This window comes from Rhea americana, unplaced genomic scaffold (assembly GCF_003343005.1).
Source record: "Rhea americana isolate MKP2758 unplaced genomic scaffold, rheAme1 scaffold_296, whole genome shotgun sequence".
Taxonomy (NCBI): domain Eukaryota; kingdom Metazoa; phylum Chordata; class Aves; order Rheiformes; family Rheidae; genus Rhea; species Rhea americana.
In genome coordinates this window covers 14144-39950 of record NW_028186419.1, presented here as the reverse complement: position 1 = coordinate 39950, position 25807 = coordinate 14144, and the positions used below count along the sequence as shown (strand labels likewise).

At 39.8% G+C, this 25807-nt stretch overlaps 1 protein-coding gene across 9 annotated transcripts in view; it reads left to right on the top strand.

The window, feature by feature from the left end:
• The window catches only part of FAM13C (family with sequence similarity 13 member C), a 126375-nt gene that overhangs the window by 89585 nt on the left and 10983 nt on the right, over positions 1–25807 (top strand). For 5 of the 9 annotated variants that reach the window (XM_085309334.1, XM_085309333.1, XM_085309338.1 and 2 more), the window contains 7 exons: positions 7671–7734; positions 14644–14794; positions 15181–15246; positions 19331–19541; positions 20511–20649; positions 22336–22417; positions 24358–24569. In XM_085309334.1, the coding sequence (XP_085165460.1) occupies positions 7671–7734; positions 14644–14794; positions 15181–15246; positions 19331–19541; positions 20511–20649; positions 22336–22417; positions 24358–24569 (925 nt within the window). Of the gene's footprint in view, positions 1–5597; positions 5635–7670; positions 7735–14643; positions 14795–15180; positions 15247–19330; positions 19542–20510; positions 20650–22335; positions 22418–24357; positions 24570–25807 lie in introns of all 9 variants that reach the window. The other 4 variants (XM_085309341.1, XM_085309336.1, XM_085309340.1 and 1 more) reach the window with 3 other exon arrangements.

Below are 25807 nucleotides of genomic sequence, written 5' to 3'. Positions count from 1 at the left end.
GATTATACTCTTCCAAGTCATCTCTTGGGGACATTGCTTTATGTATTTCCCATGCTTAGGTAATGGTTCAGCTCTGCTTTGCTGTGTGCTTAGTGTTTCAGCATGTGAGCCCAGGACTCTGATGTCCTTTCTTTAATCTCTGTCTGAAGGTGCATGACAGCTTTGGTGCTTATAGTGCCTCCAGTGCAATGTGGTAGAGGCTGTGGGCGCTCTTAAGCGATAACTGATGCCCTTCACATGTACAATCAAGTTCCCAGCCCTGYGGTGTTCAGCCTTCCCTCTGTGCCTAGCTGTAGTAAAGCCCTATCGAAAGGCAGTCCATTGTGCTGCATGACATGCCRTGGCAAGGCAGGCAGAAAAAAATAATGGCTCTGCCTGGAGGGCCTGGACATCCTGGGGATGCTCAGTGGTCAGGGCGCAGCTAGTAGAAATACAGAGGTCTTTGCCTCCAAGGCAGGTTTCCAGTCAGGACTAAGTTAGTGGTATAAGAAATGAACCAGTTGCTGGGCCACAGGTTTACATATTTTAACAGGCAACATTACAAACAATATTAATTCATGCTCTCAAAGGCAGATTTAGCAGAATGGCCAAGCATTTAATTAGCTTGCGAAAAGAACTACGTTTACGCTCAAATGCCTGTATCTGCAGTTGAAACATTGCAAAGTCCAGCATTGCAGAAGGTGTTTCTAATTATCCTAGGAATTCTACCTTCAGGTAGAAATCACATGGAATTCTTTTAAGAAGGAGAATAGGGAGTTCAGTTTCAGATACTTTGCCGCAGCTAGCATCTCTGTCTCTGTTTGGACAGATAATGAAATATCATTGGTTCACTTTAATTTCTGAAATAAACATAATGAAAGAAACATCAACTTTGAAGATAAGAACCAGAGCAGAGTGTGCGTGAATAAAATAGTAACCACAGTGAGATTCCCCTATTCACTTCAACATTTAGCCTTTTTAGTTCAGCAGGTTTTAAACTGTGGTTCACTATGCTATTTATTCCTGTTTAACACCAGAATACCTCCTTAGGAGATCTGTTTTCCGCAAGTGCTGTAGGACTTTAATATTGACACCTAAATTTATGGTGCTAATAGCTGCAAAAGCATAGTGATCGCCTCCCAACTTTTGCCATGTCTTAGCTTTGATTATATTGCAACAAAACTGAGGCCGTTTTACTCCCAAATGGAAAACCTCAAGCAGGGAGTAAGTACACACTAACATATGAGGTCCTGGCCTCATACTCACTGGGGCTGATGTCAGACTGGTGTGTCAGGATCCTAGAACTGATGCATGCAGCAGCCTGCCAACCGCRGCTGCCCGGGAACAACGTCTTGCCTTGTTTGCTGCTTTCCCCACTCTGGGACATGGCAAAGGTTAAGTATTCAGGCTTGGCAGCAGGCAACTGTCACAGCTACGTTTTGGCAGAACTCATCTGCTAGCTCCGCAAATCCTGAGTTTCACTTTCATCTACTCCATCTTTGCTAGGTTAGTGGTAAAATTAACAAGTGCTTTGGACAATTGCAACTTCCTTGTGTCCCAAACTCATAGACCAAAGGCCTTCTCGTGTTTTGGGGAAGAGGGATGACCACTGCTGCTGCAGGACTGTGACTGTACAAGCTCCGTGTGTACCAGATGTGTTCAGGGAGGGCAGGAGAGGAAGGGCTCGTTTCTATCCCTTAGCCAATTAGCAACAAGATTGGCGTTTTCTTGGAAGGTCAGATGTTCCTTCTGGGTTGACGTGGTTTCTTCAGACTGCTATAGCTCTGTCATTAGTCTCACTGAAGTTTAAAAATCTAAACACCTCTGAACTGTACAGAGTTGGTCTTGAAATCTGTTCTAGTCAGTGTGGTGCTGCGAAAAACAGGCCAAAGTTAATTTGTCTAAATATGGATTAAAAACTACTGAGATATGAAAAGCTTCTGGAAGCAGTCCCTGTTTAGCAGAGCAATCTAAATTCCGGATGACATAACAAGGGAGGTTCATACACGGGTATGTGGCAGGGAAAGGCAGAACAGGCAGTGTAAGAGAAATACCCCCAGAACTAGTACTCGCAAGTACATGTGTTGCTTGTTCTGTGGGGTTGGTTAGTGGGTTGGTTGGTTTTTTAATCGATTCCTCTCATTTGCCAGTAACTCACGACTTACTAGTGAAACAGTGAAGGAAAAGTTCAGTGGGATCTGAGGGAAATGGGAGAGTAGACTTGGAGAAGAGGTTTAAGGGTAACTATATACTGCATTTGGAGCAGTCAGGAGAAAGGGAGAATTTGTCTTATTCTTGGCTAAGCTACATCTGCCTTGTAAATGAAAGACTTAAATTTTAAGAGGGGTTTATCATGCATGATTTAGGAACATAAGCATAAATTGGAATATAGGGAATTGCCTTTTATAACAGAGAGACTAGAAAAATCAGTATGTAATAATATACATGATTAGAAAAACCTGTTCTTACTGATTCACTTTTTAAAGGCAATAAGCAAAACTGACCTAGATTGCAGAGCTATGTACTAAGTTTCCTGAGAAAAGGGTGGTGTTTTCTTCAGATGCCTGATATAGACAGAGGTGGATGAAACGTGGAGCTCCCAGGCTGTGGGAATGTCGTGTTTCAGAAAAGTTTGCATTCCACATCAGTGTGGGAACTGCAGTTTTCTTTAAAGTTTTCTGCTAAAGAGAAATTCCTGAAAGTTCCTCTTCCTCCCCATTCTCCAAAGAAAATGGGAGTGCAGGGGCTTCCTTCCTTCAGCAGGACCCAGCTAGCCTCTGGGCTGATCCCTAATTGCTGCTGCTGCTGCCTGGCCTGTGACTGTTTCCCAGGAAAGCTGGGAATGCTGAGAGCCCCAAGCTGCTCTGGCCCCAGGGCTCAGCCAGGGTCTCCCTGTTTTCTGTGCTCACTGGTGGGAAACTAAGCTCTAGCGAGGYGTTTGGTGTCTAAGTTTGCAAAACAAGCAGCTTTTGAGAGTGCAGTGCAAGTGGGGTGTCCCGCGGTTTCCACGCTCTGCGCTGAGCAGCTCCAGCGTGGGGAGGCCRGGGAGGGTGCAGGGACATCGCAGGAGCGCTGATGTCCCTGCGCCGTGCGGCAGAGCAGCGCCAGGGAGCCGGCAGTCCTGCACGGGCTGCCAGGCGAGCGGGGAGGAAACCTGCCCCCCCACACCAAGTCCTGCCTCAGTCTTGGCAAAATTCRTGGAGACGAGTGTGTGTCTGCACATAGCTCTGTGTCAGCACATCAGGATTTGCTGATGAAACACTGCTTTGCTGGGAAACAATTGGCCAGCTTAAAATACAGTTTCTTCAGGAATCTTGATATAAAAGTATTGATATTTATGGTTCCACAGATACTTGCTATATTAAAGAATAGAAAATCCCTAAGCAAGCAAATTAAAAAAGAAAGAAAGTAAAAAGGCGGGGGGGGGCAAAAAAAAAAGCATCTTGCTCTGGCCTAAGTTAGGGCTGTGTATACAAAAGAGGCACTCACGATACGAAAGTGGAGTGCGGTGGCCCACAGATGTAGACTGCTGTCATTTATGAGACAGGCACTGCGACACTGGCTCGCTGGTTGTCGCTTATTCCARCTTTTAGGGACTGCTAGGGAGTAGCCCGGCAAGTGTCCAAACAGCCTCAGGCCCTTCTTCAAGGTGTAACTTCTTTTATGGGAGGGGGGCACTTTATGTTAATCCAAAAGGCTATTGCACTTCTTTCATTCACAAGCATGGTTTTGAACCATTCAGTTATAGCCCTGCAATAAGTTGGTGGCTGYCTGAAATTCATAGTGTTTTTTACCATTTGTGCAGGTGTCAGAAAGGATGTTTCCCTGACACTGACATATATTGGATATATGGTCGATCTTCCTGTAAAATCATGTGATGTGACCTATAGAAGTGCAACGAGTGCTCTGCTCGGGTGCCCTTTCTGAGCATCCTCACCTGGGCAAGGATAAAACTGGTGGCTAAACTGGAGRTGGAGAAGATGTTTATCCTTGGGTCAGACTGAAAGTGAATCTGGAAAAGGGGTTTTATCCYACATTGCAGTGTGGTTTGCTTGCCGGAGTTATCCTGGCATCTCTAATGCATTAGTTAGCCCTAAACATTGAGCACCCATGGCATTCCAGTATATAAACAAGTAAGTCTCCTGAGAATGCGGTTAGTGTCATCCAGAGCCTGACTGGCTTAATGTACAAGAATCCTGCTCTAACCCAAGTGTCAGGATTGAGAGAGATGTGAAAGCTTGAGATTTGCAAATTATAGAATCTAATGCTCCCTTCTGGTTTTAGCATGGAAGAGAATTTGCTGAGGTTATCTTTAAACATTTTTTCTTCATTTTTAAAATTATGTGGTTTTATTTGAATTTTATTTGAGTTTAGAAGTGGTGTTATGCATAATTCAGTAATTTGCATGTTCTGGTCTGGTTTTACACAGCTCAYTGCTCATGCAGATTGATCCCCTTCTTGAAGTTTCTTTAGAGCTCTGTTATGATAATTAGTATTTAGATTTTTTTTTTAATGTCCACAAGCTTCAAATATACGTATTATTGAACTGAATCTTTATCATGCGTGCCATAGCAGAACAGGAGAGGTCTGCCAAAGCCAGAGCAGCCACGTTGCAGGGAGAGTGAGAAATCAGACCTTTCATAACTCAGAGGGAAAGATATAATACATATATAAAGAGCAGCAACAGAGAGAATTACGTTTTCGTTATTTTACATGACGTAAATTATACAAAAGAAGGGTTGCCTAAAGTTATTCAAAATTTCAGCTGAGGCCCAAATTAATTTTAACGTATTCAGCACAGATGGAAAATTAGGGCTTGTTCCTGCTGCTTTTGAAGTTAATGGATTTTTTGTGATTGACTTTTAATGAGAGTAGACTCCARCCCATAGTTATGAAATTGTAAATCTTTTGTTGACTAGTTACAATCAAATAACCTGGATTTGTCTAGCAGAACAGTTAATCTTGGCTAAAAAAGAGCACACCCCAAAACTCTGTGAAGAAGATTCAGCTCAGCATACGCATATGACTGTTGTTAATGCAAATGATCTTCACAAAAAAACAACTGTTACTGCAGTTACTTAAGAAAACATCTAGTATTGCTGAAATACAAATAATGCACAACTAAAATCATTGTACTCTAGTATTTTATAGTAAAAATGAAATGATAAGTGCAAGACTCAGGCGTTCTTAAAATAGCAGACAATAATACCAGCCTGAATGAGAGAGAGATTGTACTTGAGAGGTGCAGTAAGCTTTTTACTGTCCAGAGTTCAAGAAAAGTGCAAGACTCCCGAGTGATGTAGCTGTGAACTATGTAGAACATCTAACACAGTGCCTGCAAAAAACTTGTAACAGTTCACATCGTCACTTACCAAGCTGCTAGTCTTCTTTTTTTTTTGGTGTTGTTTTTTTTGTTTTCTTCTGTTAAGGCAAGTTCACATTTTCTGTGTATTAAGCACCATGAAAGGAGTGTCATCCAAATGGATTTGTACAGGATGTGTACAAATCTGAAAAATATTCTRTTTTTCCATTCCATTATGTCTAGTTCTAGTTCAACACCATAAATCACTCTAAATATTTTTCCTTCATTAGTGRATTAACTCTTCAACTGTTTGTAGCTTTGCAGGGCCACCCTTATGTGTTTTTAAACCAAAGGTAAATATTTTACTCTTTTAATCGCTACTATTAAATTTATCCTTTTGCTCTGACCATACTTCATCTGCTTTCTTTAACTTTCTCCTGCTGGCTCATAGGCAGCTGCCTGTCCTCCCTGCTGCCCAGTAGCCTAGAGCATGGTTGTTAGGTGTAAACCTCTTTGAATTTTGCTTTTCATTTTTCTTTTATTCTCTTTACAATGTGGAGACATTTCCTATTCATTTTCAGGAAAGGTGGCAGAAGGAATATATATGTGGAAAGCTATATAGAAGTATATAGCTGCTTCTGCAATATTCAAGCAAGGCATCTCACTGCTTAAGTACCTCCAGCAATCACTCCTGATCATGCACCTTTGTGTTTTGAGTGACACATGGGCTGGCTGCCCGAGGAGAGCTCCCACTCTGGTGCTAGATGTATTGCCAAAATGACTCATTTGTGTTGCCYTGTGAAGTGCATGCCTTGGATCCTGCAGTAGCTATCTAATATATTTGTTTTGGTAAGGAAAGTTCTTATGGTATATCCATCATTTCAGTTTCTGAATGCCTCATAATTCTATTAAGAAAAACACCAAAGGTCCCTGGATCTGTCTGTGCTGTTTTTCCAGTCTCTAGGGGCTTTTAATATTGTWTAATTTTGTTGAATTACTCCAGGCAGAATAGATTGAAAAATAGGAATTATTTTGTACAAAAGAATCTGGATCTTCTGTTGATTTTTGATTRCATCCATGATTGAGTCTCACACTGGCCAGTCCTGAGTAAATATTGCCACACTTGCAGCAAAGAGAAGTGACATTCTCTGAGGCAGCAGCAGTTTCCTTGCTTCAACCGAAGGCTGTTRTTGTAATGCAACTTGCAATACACTCATGTACGGCTTTGGATTTAAGCATGGAAAGCTTGTGTTTGCCTTGGGGAAGCTAGGGAAATGGCAGAGCTGTAGTATACGGCGTTGCAGGTTGCTGATCTAATCCATATGAGGTTATTTTTAGGCTTCAATTTCTTTCCTTGGTGCAGTGCACTTGTAGTAACTAACCCTGGAGCTCGTGGAGCCCTAGGCCATGATGGCATCTGCCCAGATGGGGATCAGTCATTTCCTTAGCCRTAGCCAGCAGAAAGAGATATTGCCCTTGCTACTTGGACCATCCTTTTATTTCCATGCAGAGAACTGGTGAGGCACGGAGGGAAAACCAAAGCTGTGGACATTTCTGATAGCTTCAAAGTGACATTTAGTAGAAAACGTGGAAATATCTCCTACTGCCTTAAAGGATTTCCAGTTCCTTCTAAGAGTCCCTGAGCCTTTCTGAGTTCCAGCTCTTCATAGCTGCTGTTCACCCAGCTAGTGATACTCTAGATGTGCTGCTCTTTGCCCTTGCTGTGAAGCTGAGGGGTTGGTAGAAAGGGGCATGTTGGGGCAGCCTGGATGACCCCAACAGAACCTTACATATGTAACTTCCCCAAAACGTGGAATGGGACAAAGGAGGAAAATGCAGTCCTGGAGACTGCAGGTAAATGACCTCTGAAAGTAAATTTGCAGAGCTGAAACTAAGCTGAAAATTGAAGATTGTGAACCTAAAGCACTGTTAAGTTTAAATATGGAAAGATTTATTCTTTATGGCTCTGATACAGGAAAACTTTTGTTCCTGACTTAAAGCATGTGGGATAAATCGTGCTTAGATTTAAACATATGTTTGAGCTTTTTCTCGGCTTTAACTCTATTAGCTCATGATACCAAGAGCCCCTCATGCTCCTGTACAACTCTTTTTCTATCTACATGTGCCACAGGGTGATCTTGGATTTCAGTGTCATAGTTTCCAGGATTTCACTCACAGTTTAGATATATTACGAAGAATTCTAGTAAAATCACTTATTGCTTTGCCTGAAAAATAAAATACAGAAGTAACTTCCATAGGAAAGTTATTTTTTCAATAAAATACTTTATCAAATAACTTGTAATTTATGTGCAGAGATAGTGAAAAGTTTGAAATAGTTGCAGAACAAATGAATGATCTATTGAGTGAAAAATATTATTTTATTTTGTAGAATAGATCAGAGCACATGCATTTCACCAAAAGAAGCAACTGAGCAACTACACAGCAAAAATGAGGTAAGCTTAGCCAAAACTTGAAATCTAGTGTTACAAATTTTGAATTAGATGGTTTTGTTTAATTCTCAGCTCTTGGAATAGCATAGTCACATGTGAGTCTTAGGTTAGCATGAATAATTCTAGTCATGTTTTTGGAGAAAAGCTTGAAAATGTGATATGATGCTACAGTGGTTTAAAAGCCAGAAGCAAGAGATTTTAAACATATTTTAAGCCAACTTTATGCTGCTTTTTATTTGTGCTCAGAAAAGAATTCAACATTCAATATTGACTGAGTGAAATGCCACCTTGCAAAAACATTTGATTTGTTCCTCATGTTACAGCTCAAATGTATTCAGCTATCAAATATGTTATGTTTAAAAATAAGGAGCTGTCAGGTTTGTTGCATCCTGGATAAATAATCTGACAACAGTACAAGGTAGTCCAAAGGTAGTCTTGTTGTAAGGCAGGAGGAGGGGAGGGTTGGAGTAAAACAGGGAAGCAAGGAAAGGTGAATCCCTCCTGGGGCAGTGGAAATGAGCTGATTTCACAGGGATGATAGCAGCGGTGTGGTGGGAATGCACCACGCAGGGCACCGTGTCGAACAGCAGATGAGCCTGGGCTGGACCCGGGCAGTGCAGGCAATAAATACACTGGAGGCCAAAACAAGCTGTGCRATTTTTTGAAGTGGGAAACCTTATAAAGAAAGCATCTTCTGCAATTACGAGTATCTGTGTACTGCTGTAAAGGCCTTTTGCTTTCTGTAAAAGCAGTGAATATGCTGGGGCTTGACCAAGAAGCAGACAATGTTTTTAAGTGTAGACTAAGACAACAAAACTACAGAAGCAAAAAAGGAGGGGTTGGGGGAAGGGAAGCCCATTCCTGTCAAATCATGGAAAAAACAGCTTTGTTTGTATAACGAGCCAGAAAACATCTATGTCTATTAATAGATGTCYGACTTTCAGTAGGAGAAAGCCACAATGTGTCCTTTTAAAGGAATGTAGATTCAGTCTTCTCCTTGCAATGAATTATTTCCTGAGCGTTTTTGTCATTGTTGCTCAACTTGCTATTAGAAATCACAATACTAAATAGTAAAGCACTTCCCTTGACCAGTATAGGGAGATGTACTCAGTCCTGGTCTAGCCAATTAAAACCCTAGGGAGAAATCATTAAATTATCATTTCCTATGAGAAGTCCCACTGTAGGTATCACCAATGTTTCTACAATTGGAAGATTTAAAATTCTTGCAAATCATTCCGTAAAGGTTAAGATAAAATATTACAGTAAATAAAAACAATGTAAGACATTAAAATCAATAACTAAATCGGAAATTAAATTGCTAAATATTCATGGGGAATGAGCAAGGGCTTCTTTCTGGTGATGAATTTTTTTTTTTTTGTAAAATCTTAGATTATATTGTATTTCAGGACTACTGCAAACCCAAATAGACATGTCACAGGACAATAAATTTCCTTCTTGGGTTAGATAAGGTGTTGCGTCTCCTCACTGCTCAGTGGTGGCATTACACAAACCTGGTACACAGATCTTGTTTGATCTTATTGTTGCTTGTTTGTTCCCCATAAAGAAAGCTCTGAATCGAAAATGTCGAATGCCTCAAGACACAAATATTGCCAAAACAGATGCCACAGAGATTTATTTACCTTCACGTAAAATGTGTCTATCTTATTTTTAACCTGAATTCTGAGATTAAAAAGCAAGGTTTTATATGTTGCTTTTATATGTTACTGTTCTAATACRGCTTTTAATTTCCATATGGTGAAGAAACAGAGCAGGTTGATACTTGCTCAGTTTCTTTTCTGTATGAATTATTTCAAAGGCCATTAAATATTAAAAGCTTAGATTTTTCTGCTTCTCTGGCCCAGATGGTTTTGTAAATCCAGGGGGTCCATCTGTAAAGCGTGTGTGATCGGTTGGGCACCCTCCTTGCCCAGGGTAGTGTTGGGGCAGGAGGGGGCCCGAGGGTGGYGCAGTGCCAGGGCGGCACCTCGGCGTCGCCGGGCGGTGGGTGGCTCGGCTGCCCGGGCGCAGAGAGCACCGAGCATGGCCCTTGCTTCCCTTCCGTGCTCTGCTCCTCCAGACCGGCTCCAGGCCAGGTCCACGTGCGGGGCAGACCCATTCCCTTTACCTCCTTCCTCAGCTTTTTTAATTTCCCAGATCTTCAGATGTCCACAAGGCTCAAACTAATAATACTGAGGTGCCTTTTCAGGGAAAGGCCGGAATTTGTATCAGCAAGGGCTCTCTTTTCGCCATCGCTAGCTACCAGCTATCCCTGCTTGACCACCCCACGCGTGGGGCTGTTACCACTGTCACCCACTGGGAGAAAGTTGCTAAGTTATTTTAGGGGACTTCCACTCATTGCCGCAGCATTTTGGCAATAAATTAGATGTATTTGTTCATTCAGTGTTTCCAGAGGGATTTAGCAGGGCGAGTGCAGATATGATCTCAACAAAGCGTTGGCGTAAGGCYCAGACTCTTGATTTTCAATAATTACTTGTTGGAAAGAGAGATGGTCAGTGGGGTACAAGCTTATTGGTTTGTATAGATGGTTTCTTCACTACAGGCTGAGCTTTCTCTGCATATGGCAATCTTCTGTACCTTGTTTTCTCCAGCAGGTAAGAGTATTATTCTATAATGTGTATATTTTCTTAAAGCTATAGCTGAAATTAAAAATAGGAAATGCCTTGCTGTCTGTTTTTAGATTTTCCTCAGATTTCCTGGAAATGTCTTTGTTTTTTCATTATCTTTGATCTGGATTAATGCAGGTTTTTGTTTTTTGTTTTTGTAATAGCAATGTAATGAGTATAGCCCAAGGTTTTTGAATTGTCAGTATCTTTAAGAGGACACCAAAGATCTAACAAACCTTGGTCCAAGATTGCCAAAGTTGCTGCTTCTTAAAACTTGAAATACTGTTCTTAAGAGTTGATGATATGGTTATTTTTCCAAAGATACTTAAGGATCTATCTTTATTCAGATTTTCTTATGCCAAATCTTATTTTAATTTCAAAKGAGTTAAAAATACTGAATTATATGTGTCCTTTCAAAAAGTTTACTGCTTTCATATATGGGATCTGATCTTACTTTCATTTGCTTTAGCATGAATCAGGAATTATTGCATCAAAATCAGTCATGTTAGGCACGAGAGTAAAGCTGGAATGAGCATCAAATCTGAGTTATTTGAGATGAGATCATTAGCTGATATAACATGCCATTGCTCATTGCTTAAACTTACCTGAGTGGTACTGGTTTTGTATGTGAGAGCTTACAAAAACTTTTGACGGTACCCGTCATGACCTAACACGCGGCGGGCAGCAGCGTCGCCTCTGCCTTTCACCAGGATGCTCCCGCTGCCTGTCACCCTGCGCGCTGGGCCTCTGCTTATGTGCATTCCCGCAGAAACCCCTGTGGCAATTTTTACTCTTTGTGCACTCTTGTAATATCATAGTACTCAGCTGTATTTTCAGAGTAAGATGAGATTGACGGCATACTCCAGACTCATCATCTCCGTGGTAACATCAGACTGATCAAARTTACACGTTCTTTTTCTCCCTACCTCAAATCACTGCCAAAGGCACATTCACAAAATTATATAATGTATTTCTATTATTATTATATRTATTTTTTGTGTTTGGTAGTGACTGGAAATTTGCTATCTACCCACCTTCCACAGATGAGTGAAAAATATCAGTTAAAGTAACTGAATATAAACCAGCTGGTGAATTACAGCATAAGCATTGCTGAAATAGTGTTTAGCAATGCAGTCTGGGTGAATGCTTTTATATTGAGCTTACCACAAATATTAATGTGTCATGAAAAAATAGTGATGTAAAGGGAGTGTATTTTCTTGATATGGGATTTTTTTTGTCAAATGCTTGAAGTTACAGTCCGGGAAGGTTAGGTACTTTTGTCAGTTATTCGCCTRTGTTCTCCTTGCCAATAGGAGGAGACTTGGGGACTTCCTTGCAGACTTTGGAAATGCAAAGCCGCCAGCRAGTCTCATGACAGGTTCCATGCTCGGATCAGAGTCCTCACTAGCCTGTAATTTTATATAGTCRTCTTTCACCAAGTGACGTTAGTGACTGTAGACAGTGCCACTCGGTTGTGACAGTTCCACAGCAACGTTGGGTCTAGCTGAGATGTGAGACAGTAGTAAATAAGACTTGTCATGTCTTCAAAACTCTTCCCAAAGGAATGACATGGATGCCCATTTAAGCCAGCAAACATTGTCTGCAAAGGAAAAGTCACTGCTTCTTGAAGGTGGAAAATGAGATGGTTTCYGCCAGTCTACCTTTAATCTGAGTAAGCCCTATAGAAGAACTGCTTCTTCTAGTAAAAAAGAGTAAGCAAGAAATTTTGTTGGTTTTGATATAGGCTGAAAAGAATTAAGTGGAGGATTAAAAGACTTTGAGAGTGCCTTGTAAAAGACGTTCAAGATGATAGTTAAAAGTCAACTAAATAGATCAAAAGCAAGATGCCAGGTAGGGTATCTCTGGAACTGCTGGCTGGCTGAAGTGTAAAAGGGGCGTTTGGGTGATATGGCCATAAACAGAGAGGCTTAATGAATTTATCGTGTTGGTCTTTACTGATAAAAGCCTTGYTGGACAGATTTCCATGCCTGATGTACTCTTTGTAGCAGATGGGTCAAAGGAGCAAGATCAGTTTGAAGTAAATATACATAAAATATTAGCCCAAACAGACAAATTATATGTTAGTAAGTCACAGATTAGATGTTAATCATCCAAAAGTCCTGGAGAAACCGGAATGCAAACCTGAGGAACTGCTGGCCAAGATAGCTAAACTATCCTTATAAATTGTTTTGGGGCCAGAGGGCAGTGGGTTGCCAGTGTAACCTGTCTCTGTGGTTGAGATTATAGCTCTGTATTTAAACAGGCCTGTATTTATCTTAGTATCCTGAGCAGTACAGAGAGAAGTCAGGAAGGTGTATATCACAAATCACTATGCCAGACCACAAGTACCATGTCCAAAACAGCTGCTTTAAGTATTTGTATCAGCCTACTTAAACTGGCTGGGAGCTCTACTAAAAATGGTAGAGATGAAATGTTTTACTGGATACTTACGGGAATAGTAAAAGTGTTTTCTGCCTCGGATCATAGAAACCAGCTCTGTACCATACTGTATTTTTAAAGAATAATATTGCATCAAGCACTTAATTTGAACCAGTGCTTGATCTTGCAGTCATTTCTTTCCTGGTATTATGGTTATGAATGAGAAATCAAAATACATCTGGACAACAGATGAGGGGAACTTAATTCTAAAATAAATGTATAGTGCCCRAGCCATTTCTTTGCTTATGCATCCCTGCTTCCGATAGGAAGGGCTGGAAGTCCAGCTAGCTCTGGAACCAGGAGGAGGAAGGTGTTCCCTGATTTCCCTTTTGACCTAAGCTTAGGCCAGAGTCTACATGTTTAGTTGTAGTCTAATCTATTTTGTGGAGATAAATATGGGTTTTGAACCACTTCTGATAGCACACAGAACATACAGGGTTATGGCATCTTTATGGCCTCTAATTAAGACAACCTTGCGCCTTAGAAACTTCCCTATTTTGAGGCATCCCCTGGAAAAAGCTAGTTTTCGCTCCCTTTTCACTGCCTAAATTCTATCATGGGAGTGAACGGATCAAGGCTGAAAATCTTCTCTGCTGTTCTCAACCARAGACTTTTTTTAAAAAAAAMCTAAAAATACTAGCATCCTTGTGTTTTTAAAATGATAGTATTACAATAAAAATAAAGCACTGACATATTAAACTACTCAATACATAGCTATTGTATTGTTACGCAAGGAGAATTATTCAAATAAATAAATTTATTATGTCRATCAACAGATTGCTAAATTGGTCTCAGGTCTTTTATGGAGTGGGGAAAGGCGCTTTCTAGACTATAAAGTTGAGGAAACAGTTACTGGTGCAACTCAGATTTTTTTTCAGAAAGSATTCCTTGCAGACGTGTACCTTACAGTGACTTAATGTTTTACGCATATTCTCCGTGTGCCAGCTGTGTGATTATTAAGACAGCCTTCAGTGGTTTTGTTTTATGTGGCAAGCTGTATTTCCCTTGAGAAAAGGGAACTGAATGTATGKGGTATCAGTGGTGACTCATTTCACCTAGTCAGATGGTGATTAGGGTTTTCACAGCATTTGCATCACAGCAAGATGCTTGTGTCAGATTATGCAGCTGAATATTGCATGCAGCATTGAAGATTAAAATGAGAAATGGACCAAGCATGACAGGGTAGCTGGAAGTGATGTTATAGATAACTAGCCTTGTCCTCATTGATTTGTCTGCAGCAAGTGACAATGATCTGTTAATTTTGCCTTTGCAGCAGATAGGAAATGATCTGGTYGCCCTGTAGAAACAGCAGCAGCCTACATAAAAGCAACGGCTACATAAACAAGTATCTCTTAAAAAGCCAATTAACACATATCTTTTGCAAGAATCCTGCGGAAGATGGTGTTCCCAGTAACTCTTTGTTCACTGCAGCGTTCTGCACAATTGGCTGGAGAGGGAGATTTGGGGTTTTTATGAATGGTAAATGGGGAGGGACATAATGTCATCAGATCGTGATGTCAGCACAATGAATGAAGTACTGGCTTAGAGTATCGCTTCAAGACCAAGAAAACGGACATCACTGCAGCGTGGCTTCCTAGAATAAATTGTCTTTTGCTGACGAAGTCATCTTTCCCACGTGTCATGAATAATCCATTTAAATTAGGACTTAAATAACCGGAAGAAATGTAGAAACTCCTGGAATAATGCACATTTGTTCTCTTGCACATCCTGGCAGAGCCGTTAGTGGAACACCCCCTTGCAGGCGCTGCTGATGGGCTCCGTGAGTTGAGGCACTCTTGCTGTATTTTGTTGCTCTCTCTCTAGCCCAATGTTCTGCTTTTGCCTGCAGAATTCTTTGTTGAAGCTACAAGCCCTTGAAACTGATCTGTGCTCTGCATTTCTGACAACCCAGGAAGAAACTCCGCAGCTGCCAGCATCCAAGGACCCAGCCCCTTCGTCAGTCCAGACCAGCGTGCAAGCTGATGGGGCCGGTTGTGGAGGTAAACGATCATATCGTGATGCGTTCTCATTTGCAATTATAAAATAGCTGTGTGACTTGCAGTTTAATCTCGGATTTGCAGTCCTCTGGGAAACGGTGCAGAGCTAATAATGCAGGCACCATTTCCTGATGCAAATGCTATGTAATGTAAAAGGAGGGATACCTGTTAATAAGAGTGGAAATGAATGGCAACAGCATTCTTTCCTGAGAGGAAATCTTACTTTTCAGACAGATTTTTAAGAGTCCTTATTCCTTTATTTTCAGTTTTAGTCAGTTATTTTGTTTAAGTAAAGTTATGCTCTTTACTTCCTATATCTGTTACATCTGTATTGTGTGAAATCATCTGCCATATCATGTAATTCTATTTTTGTCATTTTTTTTTGTCAGAGCAATATCACTTCATTTCTGCTATTATTGATTTTAATTTAATGCATCAGCAGAGAGATAGTGAAGGTGAGTTTTGCAGCATCTTGATTTTAATCATTCRTGAATCTGTATCATTACCCATCTGGGCAAACTGTGGTGTGTTCTCTCTCCCTCTTCCCCCAGTATGGAAGCCAGTTCTTGCAAATATATAGCCCTGAGGCTCAGCATTATTTTTTGTCAATTCATATCTTGTAGTCACAGGGTTGGCAGAATCGTGAGGCTCAGCAGAAGAGAAATCACGATTCGTGAAAAATAGGTCAAAGGCAATATGACTAATACAGCTCTCAGACAGGTGACATGAATACACAAATACTTAAATTTTAGACCATATATGGTCCACATGAAGCTATATGAGTCAGTAATTCCAGTTTTGCAATGCACTTTGTATTTCTGAATAAATGCTGGGTTCAGAAGAACTTAAATAAGAAGCTGTTTGCCAAGAATTTCTATAAGCAGCATGTTATTTACCTAAAAAGAATYACAAATTGTATTATTCTGTTTAAGACACACTAAAGTCTGAGTCTTGCATTGCACAATTAAAGGTACACAGAATCTATAACAGTAAAGCTGATGGAGTACAAAGAATGCTAAATGTCCTATTGTTTTGACTTTTGAATTCTTTAGTTAAAAAAAGAATGGATGCTTTAGTTAAGCTAGGCAAATACCTTACTAGCTCTCAGGTACAGGTGTGGGATTTGCACTGGTGCTGGTCCCTCAGCATGGATCTGATGCAGAGACAGAAGTCATGTTTGGGCTGAACAGACATAGACATTTTGTAGCTCATCCAAAACCTGCACCGACTCTTCTTCTTAYGGCAGAGTGCATTTTTCCTCCTCTTCCAGTAGTCTGCCATGCTATTTTGTTCTGGTAGATGCATGATTCATTGTTAGGATAGTTCATAATAGATTTCCATTTATTTTTTTTCTCTCTTAAATTGATTCTGTTTGAACTCAAACTATTAGCTATCCCCTTGTTCAGACGCCCTCGCTAGCTCCTGTCTGCCTGTCTCCATGGATGATGTAGCATTTCTCTTGCACGATTCAGAGCATGCTCTGTCACTCGAAGCTGCTCTACCCTGTGCGTTAATAAAAGCTTACCTATATAATAGATGTTAATGTACTCTTTTGTCATGCTAACTCCAGCTTTGTGCCTTACTTAAAGAACTTGCTGTTTTGCATAAATAGCTAGTCCTAAATAATTTTTCCCTCAAATTACTACTGAAATTTTCTGATACATTCCGCTTAGATACAGTAGTCATGTGGGACTGGTGGCTATACCAGCTCAAACTTAGACGAAGTCCATTAATTTGTACCAAGTTAAGAGCAGAATTTTTAGAGGATGTGACGTATATACTCTATCTCTAGTTATTAGCCTTTGCTGAGTCAATCTGGATATTACCTCACCAAAAAAAAAGAAATATTTACATTGTACAAATCTATGCCTTTTTAATATTAACATGACTATGCATAYCATTCAATTTCTGTTGTTTCAGATCTCAATCAACAAAAATTTAAAAATTACACCATATGTATAGCAAAGGAAGCTTGAACAATTTAGCAAAATGACAGAATGCAGAAAGCAAAAATTTTAGGGATCAGCATTAATTCTTACTTTTGAGCAATTTCCAGTTTAAATTTGAATATATAAAAATTTGAATGACGGCTGGCAAAATGAGACCATAAAGAATTGCCAGGGAGATATTAAGGTAGGCTTTTTAAGGGGGAAAAAGAAAAATGATGCGTCATTTTTATAGCTTTCAAATATGAGTTTACATCATATATGTGGCTCASGTTGTGAGCAGCTGAACTTTATCTACAAAATATTTTAAATATCTTTTAAATTAAAAATCCTAATACTGTCATTCACAGATGTAGCATGGGATGAGGGATAAACCCAGTTTACCTGCATATTGTTTCTCGTATGCAACAGACTAGGTGTATTATTATTTTACTTAAACTAAAGAATATTGCATGCAGGAATACAGACATGTACCTATTTGGTCATATGATCAAAGTCCACATCATGAAACCTACTGCATATTATAAGATATTAGATCTTGACTTCACATCCTTTGATAAGTTCCTGTTGGTGCTAAGCTGGACTGAGTAGATGAAATGGAGCAGATGCAGGCTAAGAGGCAATTTACTGGTTTGTTTAAAGTGGGTTTAGTTCTTAGTTCTTAGTTTTGGCAAAAGTTGAGTTTAAATTTATATCGGTCACACAAACACAGGTAGGGGTTTTGTCTGTACACGGGCTACTTACAGGCTAAAATRCAGTGTCTTGTTCAGGATCTGTGCAGGGCTGGAATAGGGCTGATGGCGCTGAACTGTGATTAGAAATAGGGCGGGTTATAACGTGTCTTCATCCTGAGACACTCACACTTTATAGTAATAGGGTCATATAAACGATGTGGACAGATTGAATGATTTCCTGGCCACTTCTGGACAATAGCTAGTAAATAATGCATCTGTGTTGGCGCTGGGACCCTTCYTGGGGGCCTCGTTTCTCCCAGAGGCCTTTCTGTAATGATAAAATAATATTTTAGGCCATTTTAACTATTATTTTTGAAATCAATAGTTGCTTTCTATGAAGCATGCCGTTTGGAGCCAGCTTGTCCACACTGTTTGAGTCTGGTGACAGGAACTGCTACTTTCAGTATTTATTATGCAGAGCTGAAATAAAATGCAGTAAAAAGTCTTAATGGAGATATCCACTCATCATGGAATACCATATCCTATATAGAAAGGTGAAAATGAAAAGTGSTGGCAAAAGAACTTTTCTAGATCTGATCATAGATCTTCCTGCTCTTCTGAGACTAAACTATGTACAGTTATTCTGGGCATTAGATTTCTCTCAAGTAAAAAAAGATCTATGAAACATATTACAATRAGTGGTATATAGCAAATATAATACTGACAGGAAATGACACCTATGTTGCCTGGAAATACAAAATAATTGATATGAATTCATAGTCTACATGTACACATGGTTTTAGAGGAAGTAAAATTAACATAGCTGATGTAAAATATAAGGTACTATGGAAACAGATGTAGAGGAATCTGAGACAGAGAGCRTTCTTTGCTGTAATGTACATTTTCTATTTTTTGAGGAAAGCTTTGTATGATAGTGTGGGATTTCTCTCTAAAAGCATAATCTTCTTTAAAGCACAACCATCTGAAAGTGAAAAAAGTGAGRTCATCCTCACCTGTTTCACCCACTGAGGGTGAGGAAGAARATTTAATGGWTCTTCCTATTAGTGTACCCAGGTACAGTGAAGGCAAGATGATCTCTTGGTATCCTCTGGAGGGAAGCCTAGTAATGTGCCCATTATTTTCCATGTTACTCATGAATGGAATCAGTGTGATGAGATTCTCCAATTCTTAGGTTTTTAAACAGAAAAAAAATCACCCTGACTTCTAGCTTGACCACCTCTTTAAAACAAATTTTACTTTTTGATTGACTAGAGGAGCTGTGGCTAGATTTCTACTTATTTTAAGAGACAATACTAACATAGTGTCATAAGCAACAGTCTTTGGGGCAGCAGTCACTGCACACTATCTTGAATAACTACCTTGAATGTCACTGTTTGTATATTTACCTGTCTTGTGTTCTTTAAACCTTTGTGTGTGTTGCTTCAAAACTTGAACACATCCTGCAGGAAACTGCAAACGCTGTTGGAGGTTTTTAGCATCAGGACATACTATGTTTTTGTTCTACCTTTTTCTTGATCAAAGGATTAAAATGCTAAGTCAGGGAATGGAACTTACTTTGTACATTCATCTTCTGTTTAAGGAATGTGGCTTTCAAAAGCAAATAGATCTATAAAAACCTAACTATGCTGTTCTGGGAAACTCTCCATCTTTAAATAATACCTAGTAGTTTACAAAAACACCCACCCACCCACTTTCTACCATGGAATTCAAGATACTTAATGTTAAGCCAATAACTGCCTTTTCTGATCCTCAGTATTATGTTCAGCCTGCATGTGATACCTTGCTAAACAACTTGCTGTATTTGCTTTGAATACTTTTGTATGTATAGTTTTTAATCTGTGTAGCTAAATATCTTGTGAATGACCTTCTGTCCACGTTTGCTCATCTTTTTATTCTAGAGCCTGTACCAGCCCACAGAGACTGGCAGAATGACATGGACAACAGCCCACAAGAGCATCACTCCATAGGGACCAGTCGACTACTGTATCATATTACTGATGGAGACAATCCCCTTTTGTCACCACGCTGCTCTATTTTTAGCCAAAGCCAGAGATTTAATCTAGACACAGAGTCTGCACCTTCTCCACCAAGTGCTCAACCTTTCATGATGTAAGAAAATATTTTCTAATTTTTATATATTTTTAAATTATTTTTATGCAATCCAGGACCTTTGATTCTTTATGTTTTACAAGTACTATTATGTCATAAATAAGAAACTTTCATATTATAACATATTTTGACATAGTTACTTTGTAGTACCAGGAATAGGACCTAGCATTTTTCAAAAATAACACAGTTAGAACATTGTTTGATGTCTAATTACAGTTATTAATGAGTTTTAATGACAGTTTTAATGGTTTGTAGTTACTGTGATGAGTGAAGATAAGATAGGAGTGTTGGAGGTCTAATATTAGAATGTTCAGCTGTAATAGTTAYTGCTTGAGTTATTCACTATACATGAAGAGGTCACAGAACATGTGAACATTCATATATGTGATCACCTGAAAACCAAGGTGTGAGTTTCAGTGAGAAACCACATTTTCTTAAAAGCATATATGCGTATATCAGTCCACTGAATATAAATAACGATCACACCTATTGATCTGTAACTGTAAAAAAAACTAGGAACTAAATTGTCTTCAAAATTAATGTTTGTTACCGATGATAAAATATTMTCTGATGCATACTTTACAAATAGTGTCATTAGGGTCTGGGAGATGTGAGATTAATGGAGTAAGATACTACTGTTAAATGGATGTACTGGATCAGTTTGTGACTCCCTTGATTAAACTATTGAAAACTTTTCATAAATTCCATATTTAATTAAAAAAAAGAGAGAGAGGAAAACAGACAAATAAACAAACCAGCCAACCAATCCGTAAGGGATATAACCTAGAGATACATTCCAGGGAAAGCAGTTATTTAATGCTTACTTTAAAAAACTCAGTGCTCTCAAACCTCTGAAAGAATATATCTGCAAATTCTGAAGTGCTGAGAAAGCGTAAGTGTGCCTGAAACAAGACGCRGATCCTCACAGCCAGTCCTTTGATACAGACATTATGCTTTTGGCTTTTGCAGGCCAAGAAGTTCTTCTAGATGTAACTGTGAAGATTGCAAAGAACCACAGACGGTAGCACAACTTACCAAGCATCTTCAGAGTCTCAAGAGAAAAATTAGGAAATATGAAGAAAAGTTTGAACAAGAAAGAAAATATCTGGTAAGATAAGATATTGAAAAGATAAAATCTAGAAAAGGAAGGCAAGAATCCGAATGTATTTAAACTTCCGTAAAGCAATAGGAAAAGGGTCTTATGGATAAAATGATATAGGAAAACTATCAATGAGAGTATACCATCTTTTAGTGTGTTCAGTAGCTCTGAGGCTCTAATTGGAATCTTCTTTTGATCACTGTCATCACTTCCAAAACATCCATCTTCAAATGTGAGAAGTGTAAATCAGTTAAATGTATCTGACAAGTTTTTGAAGTTGAATATTTTGAAAATGATTAAAAATATGAAAAGCTACTTACTTTGTAGACAAAGTCATTTGCTTGGCAATTTCATTCTGCTATGCAGGTTCGTTTATTCAGACAGAGTCCTGTAAAGCTCCAAGCCATAGTGCTCAACAGAAACTGATGGTCAAAACAGAAATGAGGGTTTTGATGTGTTGCTGGAGTGAGGTCCTCATATCTGAGACCRTATCTGTGTGCTCTGTGCAACAGGTGGAAGATCACTGCTCGTAATCAAGCTAGTCTATGTAAGGTGAATTGCGCGGTATAAACATATTAAAATGTCTATGATGCTAAGGATGTATGCAATATGCAGTACGGAATTTGTGGTGTTTTACGAATGCATTAAAATGAAAATGGAGCAAACTGCATGTTACCTTGTAATCTCATCAATGACTGCAAACCTGAACACGCTCCTGTGACTTGTACTGCCTTATGGTCATGATATACTCTTAGGAACAAAATTTCATCACACTGTGACCGGAAAAGATTTATTTCAGAGGTTTAATTTTGCAAAATAGTTTTGTCATTTAAAATATCTGAATTTTGATGTTCCAATGTAAATTTGTTAAAATTTTTGAGGAAATTTGTAAATGTAAAGAAGGGACTGATAAATGAAGTWTTTGTTGTCTTTTGTTTTTGAAGTCACGCCATTGCACAGGATTTTTTTCATTTAATTAGTTAAGAAGTTGAGTTGAAATGTTTGAAGTATTATTTTCCAAGAGACWCCTTGTTTTAAAGCATAACAGCTTATCCTGCAAGGGACAGAGTACTTCAGTTACCATCCTGCACCTCCCTTAGGAAGGTGACTAACATTAGCTATGGGATCAGTCCTTTTGAAGTTGTCAAGATTGCTTGCCCAATTAGTCAGAAGAAGAAGATGGGACTGTGCTGGCGGAAGCGTGTTCCTGTCTCGTCACGAACCCTGTGCGGGGCTGCCTGGCCCTTCCCGTGGCCGGGTGAGAGAGAGGGAGCTCCGTACGAATTCCCATAAATGAGACAAAGGGTCTGGGGTGGAAACAGCAAATGCTGTTTAGTAATGCCACTTAGCAATTGTGTAGCTGCTGTTAAAATAGATGTCTACTGAGCTCATCTATTTTTATAATTACTAAGGCAAGAGAGTGTTTCATCATTCACTATGACTGTGCTGCCTTTGTTCTGTAAYGTTGCATATTTAAAATACAGATGCTTCTTTACTGAGTGGACTGTCGCAAGGCTTCTTGCTCCACCTTGAAGAAATTCAAAGCCTGATCCTGTGAAGGCTTGTGTGTGTAATAAACCTTCAACACTTAAAGTTGTCTCCCTACCCTTGAATGAGCTTAAGCCTATCTATTTGATATGTACAAGAAAAGTAATAGTATAATCATAAATTCGTTTCTTTTTTCTTTACATCCAGCCTTCGCACGGTGACAAGACTTCCAATCCTGAAGTCCTGAAATGGATGAATGACTTGGCTAAAGGTCGTAAGCAGCTCAAAGGTACATAACAGCATGACATGCCATTTTATTGTTTAGTGGGAACTTTCATAATAATAGGTAGTATTTGAAAGCAGTATAAATGCAGTTGGAATATTTTAGAGTTTGTTTTCCATTCTTAGTCCTCAGATTATTTTTCACTAGTGCATAGTCTTTTAATGATAACAGAGATATGAAATGATATGACTTGCCTTGATTCCTGAGAGCAGGGATTGAAGTAAGGCTGTTCAACTCTTGTGATAAGGTTAAAAAGGGAAAGGGAAAATACACATCTTCTTCTCCTCATAAATATTAACACTTATGCAAAATAACATTCAGTGTTATTTTTAATATTTTTCTAAGTGTCTGCTGTTCAACGGTCGGTAGAATAAATGTAAGATACTGAAGTTAAAAGCTTCTGATAGTGGCAAATATAGTAGCAGAAGTTTTTTAGCACTGATGTTATAGAAATCTAAAGCCTTTTTTTAATTTGTCATGAAAATGGATTTTTCCCTCATATTACATTTAGTCTTGAGGTCAAATTTTGCCCTTGCCTTTGCCTTGCTTGCACATAGTTCCATTAACATCTATGGGAATATCACATGTTTGCCCCCGGGGAGAATGTGGCCATGATTGATTTTTTTAAGGCTATTTATAAATTATCTAATTTTTTTTTTCTATTACAAGTAGATCCTCACTACTAATTTAATCATAGTATTATGCTTTATCTCTCTTTGGATATAGTTAAGAATGTAGAGATAGAGGGTGTGATTGTGATGAGTAAAGGAATTAGAAGCTTGTCTTTCACTGAATTTCTTCTGGAAAACCTTCTTTTGAATACAAGGCACTGTAATTAYTAGATCCCCCCCTCCCTCCCCATGAACCTTGTGTTATAAATCCAGGAAGGGCAAACGAGAAGACGTGGCCAAACTACATATTTAACTTCCTGAAAATTGTAACTCCAGCCCCAGCATAACTCTGGCAATGCAATTGATTTAGTTTTCACAGATCAAATTCACCTTCATACCCCAAATGCCTCAGTCCTGTGAACACCCTTGATTTTGTTATCCTGAATAATGCCACCAATTTTAAGTGAGGAAAGATCCATGACATCCACTGGACAGGTGCGACTGAAATAGAAAAATACTTTCAAGTGCTTGGAGCTCCTTCTTCAAGTCCCTAAGCCCTGTCCATGCTTTCTAGCTCTATTAGTTTAAGAAAAGTTATTACTTTTGCCAGTAAACCTGGTCTGTATCCCTAGACCATCTCAGCCAAAAATTATATTACTGTTTCTCCATGGAGTTCAGTAATCTACTGCCCTGCCCAAGGTCCTCCTCCAGTCAGCCATGAGCAAGGAACAAATCCTGGTTTTATGAGAGCTAACTCAGACCCTAATTCAATGTCCCTGTTGCTCTGTGCAGCTCCCTAAAGCTCCAGAGCTGTTGGCTTCGTGTCAAGCTAAGATGCCCGTATATACTTTCTTGCATCCAGGTGGGCTGCTGACTGGGAAGCTGAACACGCTGGGACTTCTGTGTCTTATACTGGGTTKCTCAGTGCTGTTCTGTCAAGGGGAATTATTTAAACTAGGTGGYCGTTTCTCCATGCCAGAGCCGGCCCCATGTAGAGGCAGAGCTGCCGGCAATGGCAGCCTGGCCAAGATGGCAAAGCAAGGGAGGGTCACGGTTTAGCTCGTGCTGGTGAAGAGCAGGGCTGGTTATTCCAGCCTGCGGTATGTGGCTGTGCCCACTCCAGTGGGGTGGCAGCCAGCACGGCAGGCTCTGTAACACAGCTTGGCACCCCACTTTAGATGTTAGGTGTTGAAGTGAAGCAGAGTTACCTTCCTGAACAGTCGTGGTATAATAATTCCATTCAAGTAGTGTGGATGCTTTTTTCTTATACTGTTAGAGGGATCTATTTTGCAAATATTTCTCAAATATTTTCTTGCCAAATAATTTATTTTTCAGAGCTGAAACTCAGAATGTCAGAAGAGCAAAACTCCACCTCTAGAGCACCACGAAGAAATGATCGTTGTGAAAGCACTGAGACCTCTAAAGAGACTGGGGCACAGGAGGCAGCAAGCATGGAACCAGCTCCCTCAGTAGAAGAAACCATGGACAGTGTGTTGAGACGGTTAAAGGAGAAAAGACAACACTTCAACCTTCCTCAGACTCTAAAGGTATTTCAAGCTAAATATATCTGTTTCTTTCAGAACTTTATCCTCTAAGGCAGAAATTGATTGGAGTGTATCAGTTTCAGTGCAGGTTTGGTGGGTGTGCATTCATAGTACCTTCTGGCACTACTGTACATTTTCTCTCTTAACAAGATAGCAACCCTGGTGCAGTTTTCTGAAGTGATTTTTCTGTGTAGAATTGCATAGAAAAAGAGGTGCAGAAATGTTTTCAAATAGTGTTGAGTGCATTTTGCTTAGAGATGYGTATTATTAAGAGCCGGCGAAACCTGCCAATTTGAGATAGTGTGCATATGAAGTACATATTCCGGTCTATCAAAGATGGTGACAAAGCAAAAGCAATCTCATTTCATGTCCACAGAAACTATGTGACTAAAAATGTTCCTGAAGTGTCAGCTCTGTGTCAGCCCAAGGCTGGCTTGCGGCAGTGGCTTTGTGTTTAATACTGACCTCTGTGCTATCCTACCTGAGGAGCCAGAGTGGGAACAGGAGACCAAGACTTCTCCAGTAAATTAGTGCTAGAAGTCCCATGCAAACCAGACTGCTGACCAGACCCCTGCAAACCAGGCAGGACTTGGTTCTGCCTTCTGGCCACCCCCGTGCTCTCAGGCTCCTGGAGGACTGACTGCAGATGGACTGGGAGGCTTTTCTGGCTCCTGCACCATACGTTGAAACAGAGAGTCAGTCAGTCCTAGCTAGTGTGGAGGGGTGCATTTTGCTCAGTCCTTTCGTAGCAAGGGTCAAATACAGCCAGGCAGTCGATAGCAAATGGTCTCCTCAGCTTTGGTTCCTGCACAGGACCCAGAGGTGCCTCCTTGGTAGAATAGGAGCTACTGTGAATTTGGTGTAAACCAGCAGAACAGTTTGGTGAATCTCTTCCAGATGTTTCTGAAGCCAGAGGCATTATGAAAATGTGCTGGGTGTTGTGGATAAAATTGCAAAGTTATTTTGACAACAAAGGCCCCATCTCACCAGAGGAATCTGAAAGCCTCTGGCCAGCCGATAGCACTGCACCAAGATCACGTGGAGGGCACAACCATCCAGAGTGCTTTGCCCTTCTGATCTTGTGCATTTAGTTGTGCTGATACTGCTCTGCTCCTCCACATTCTCAATTACTGTTCTACATTTAGGAGAGGGTTTCRTGTCCCGTGAAACATGCTTTTTTGATTGGGCATTTATTTTTGTTTTCAAACCAGTACATATTTTAAAATTCCACTGTAGCTACA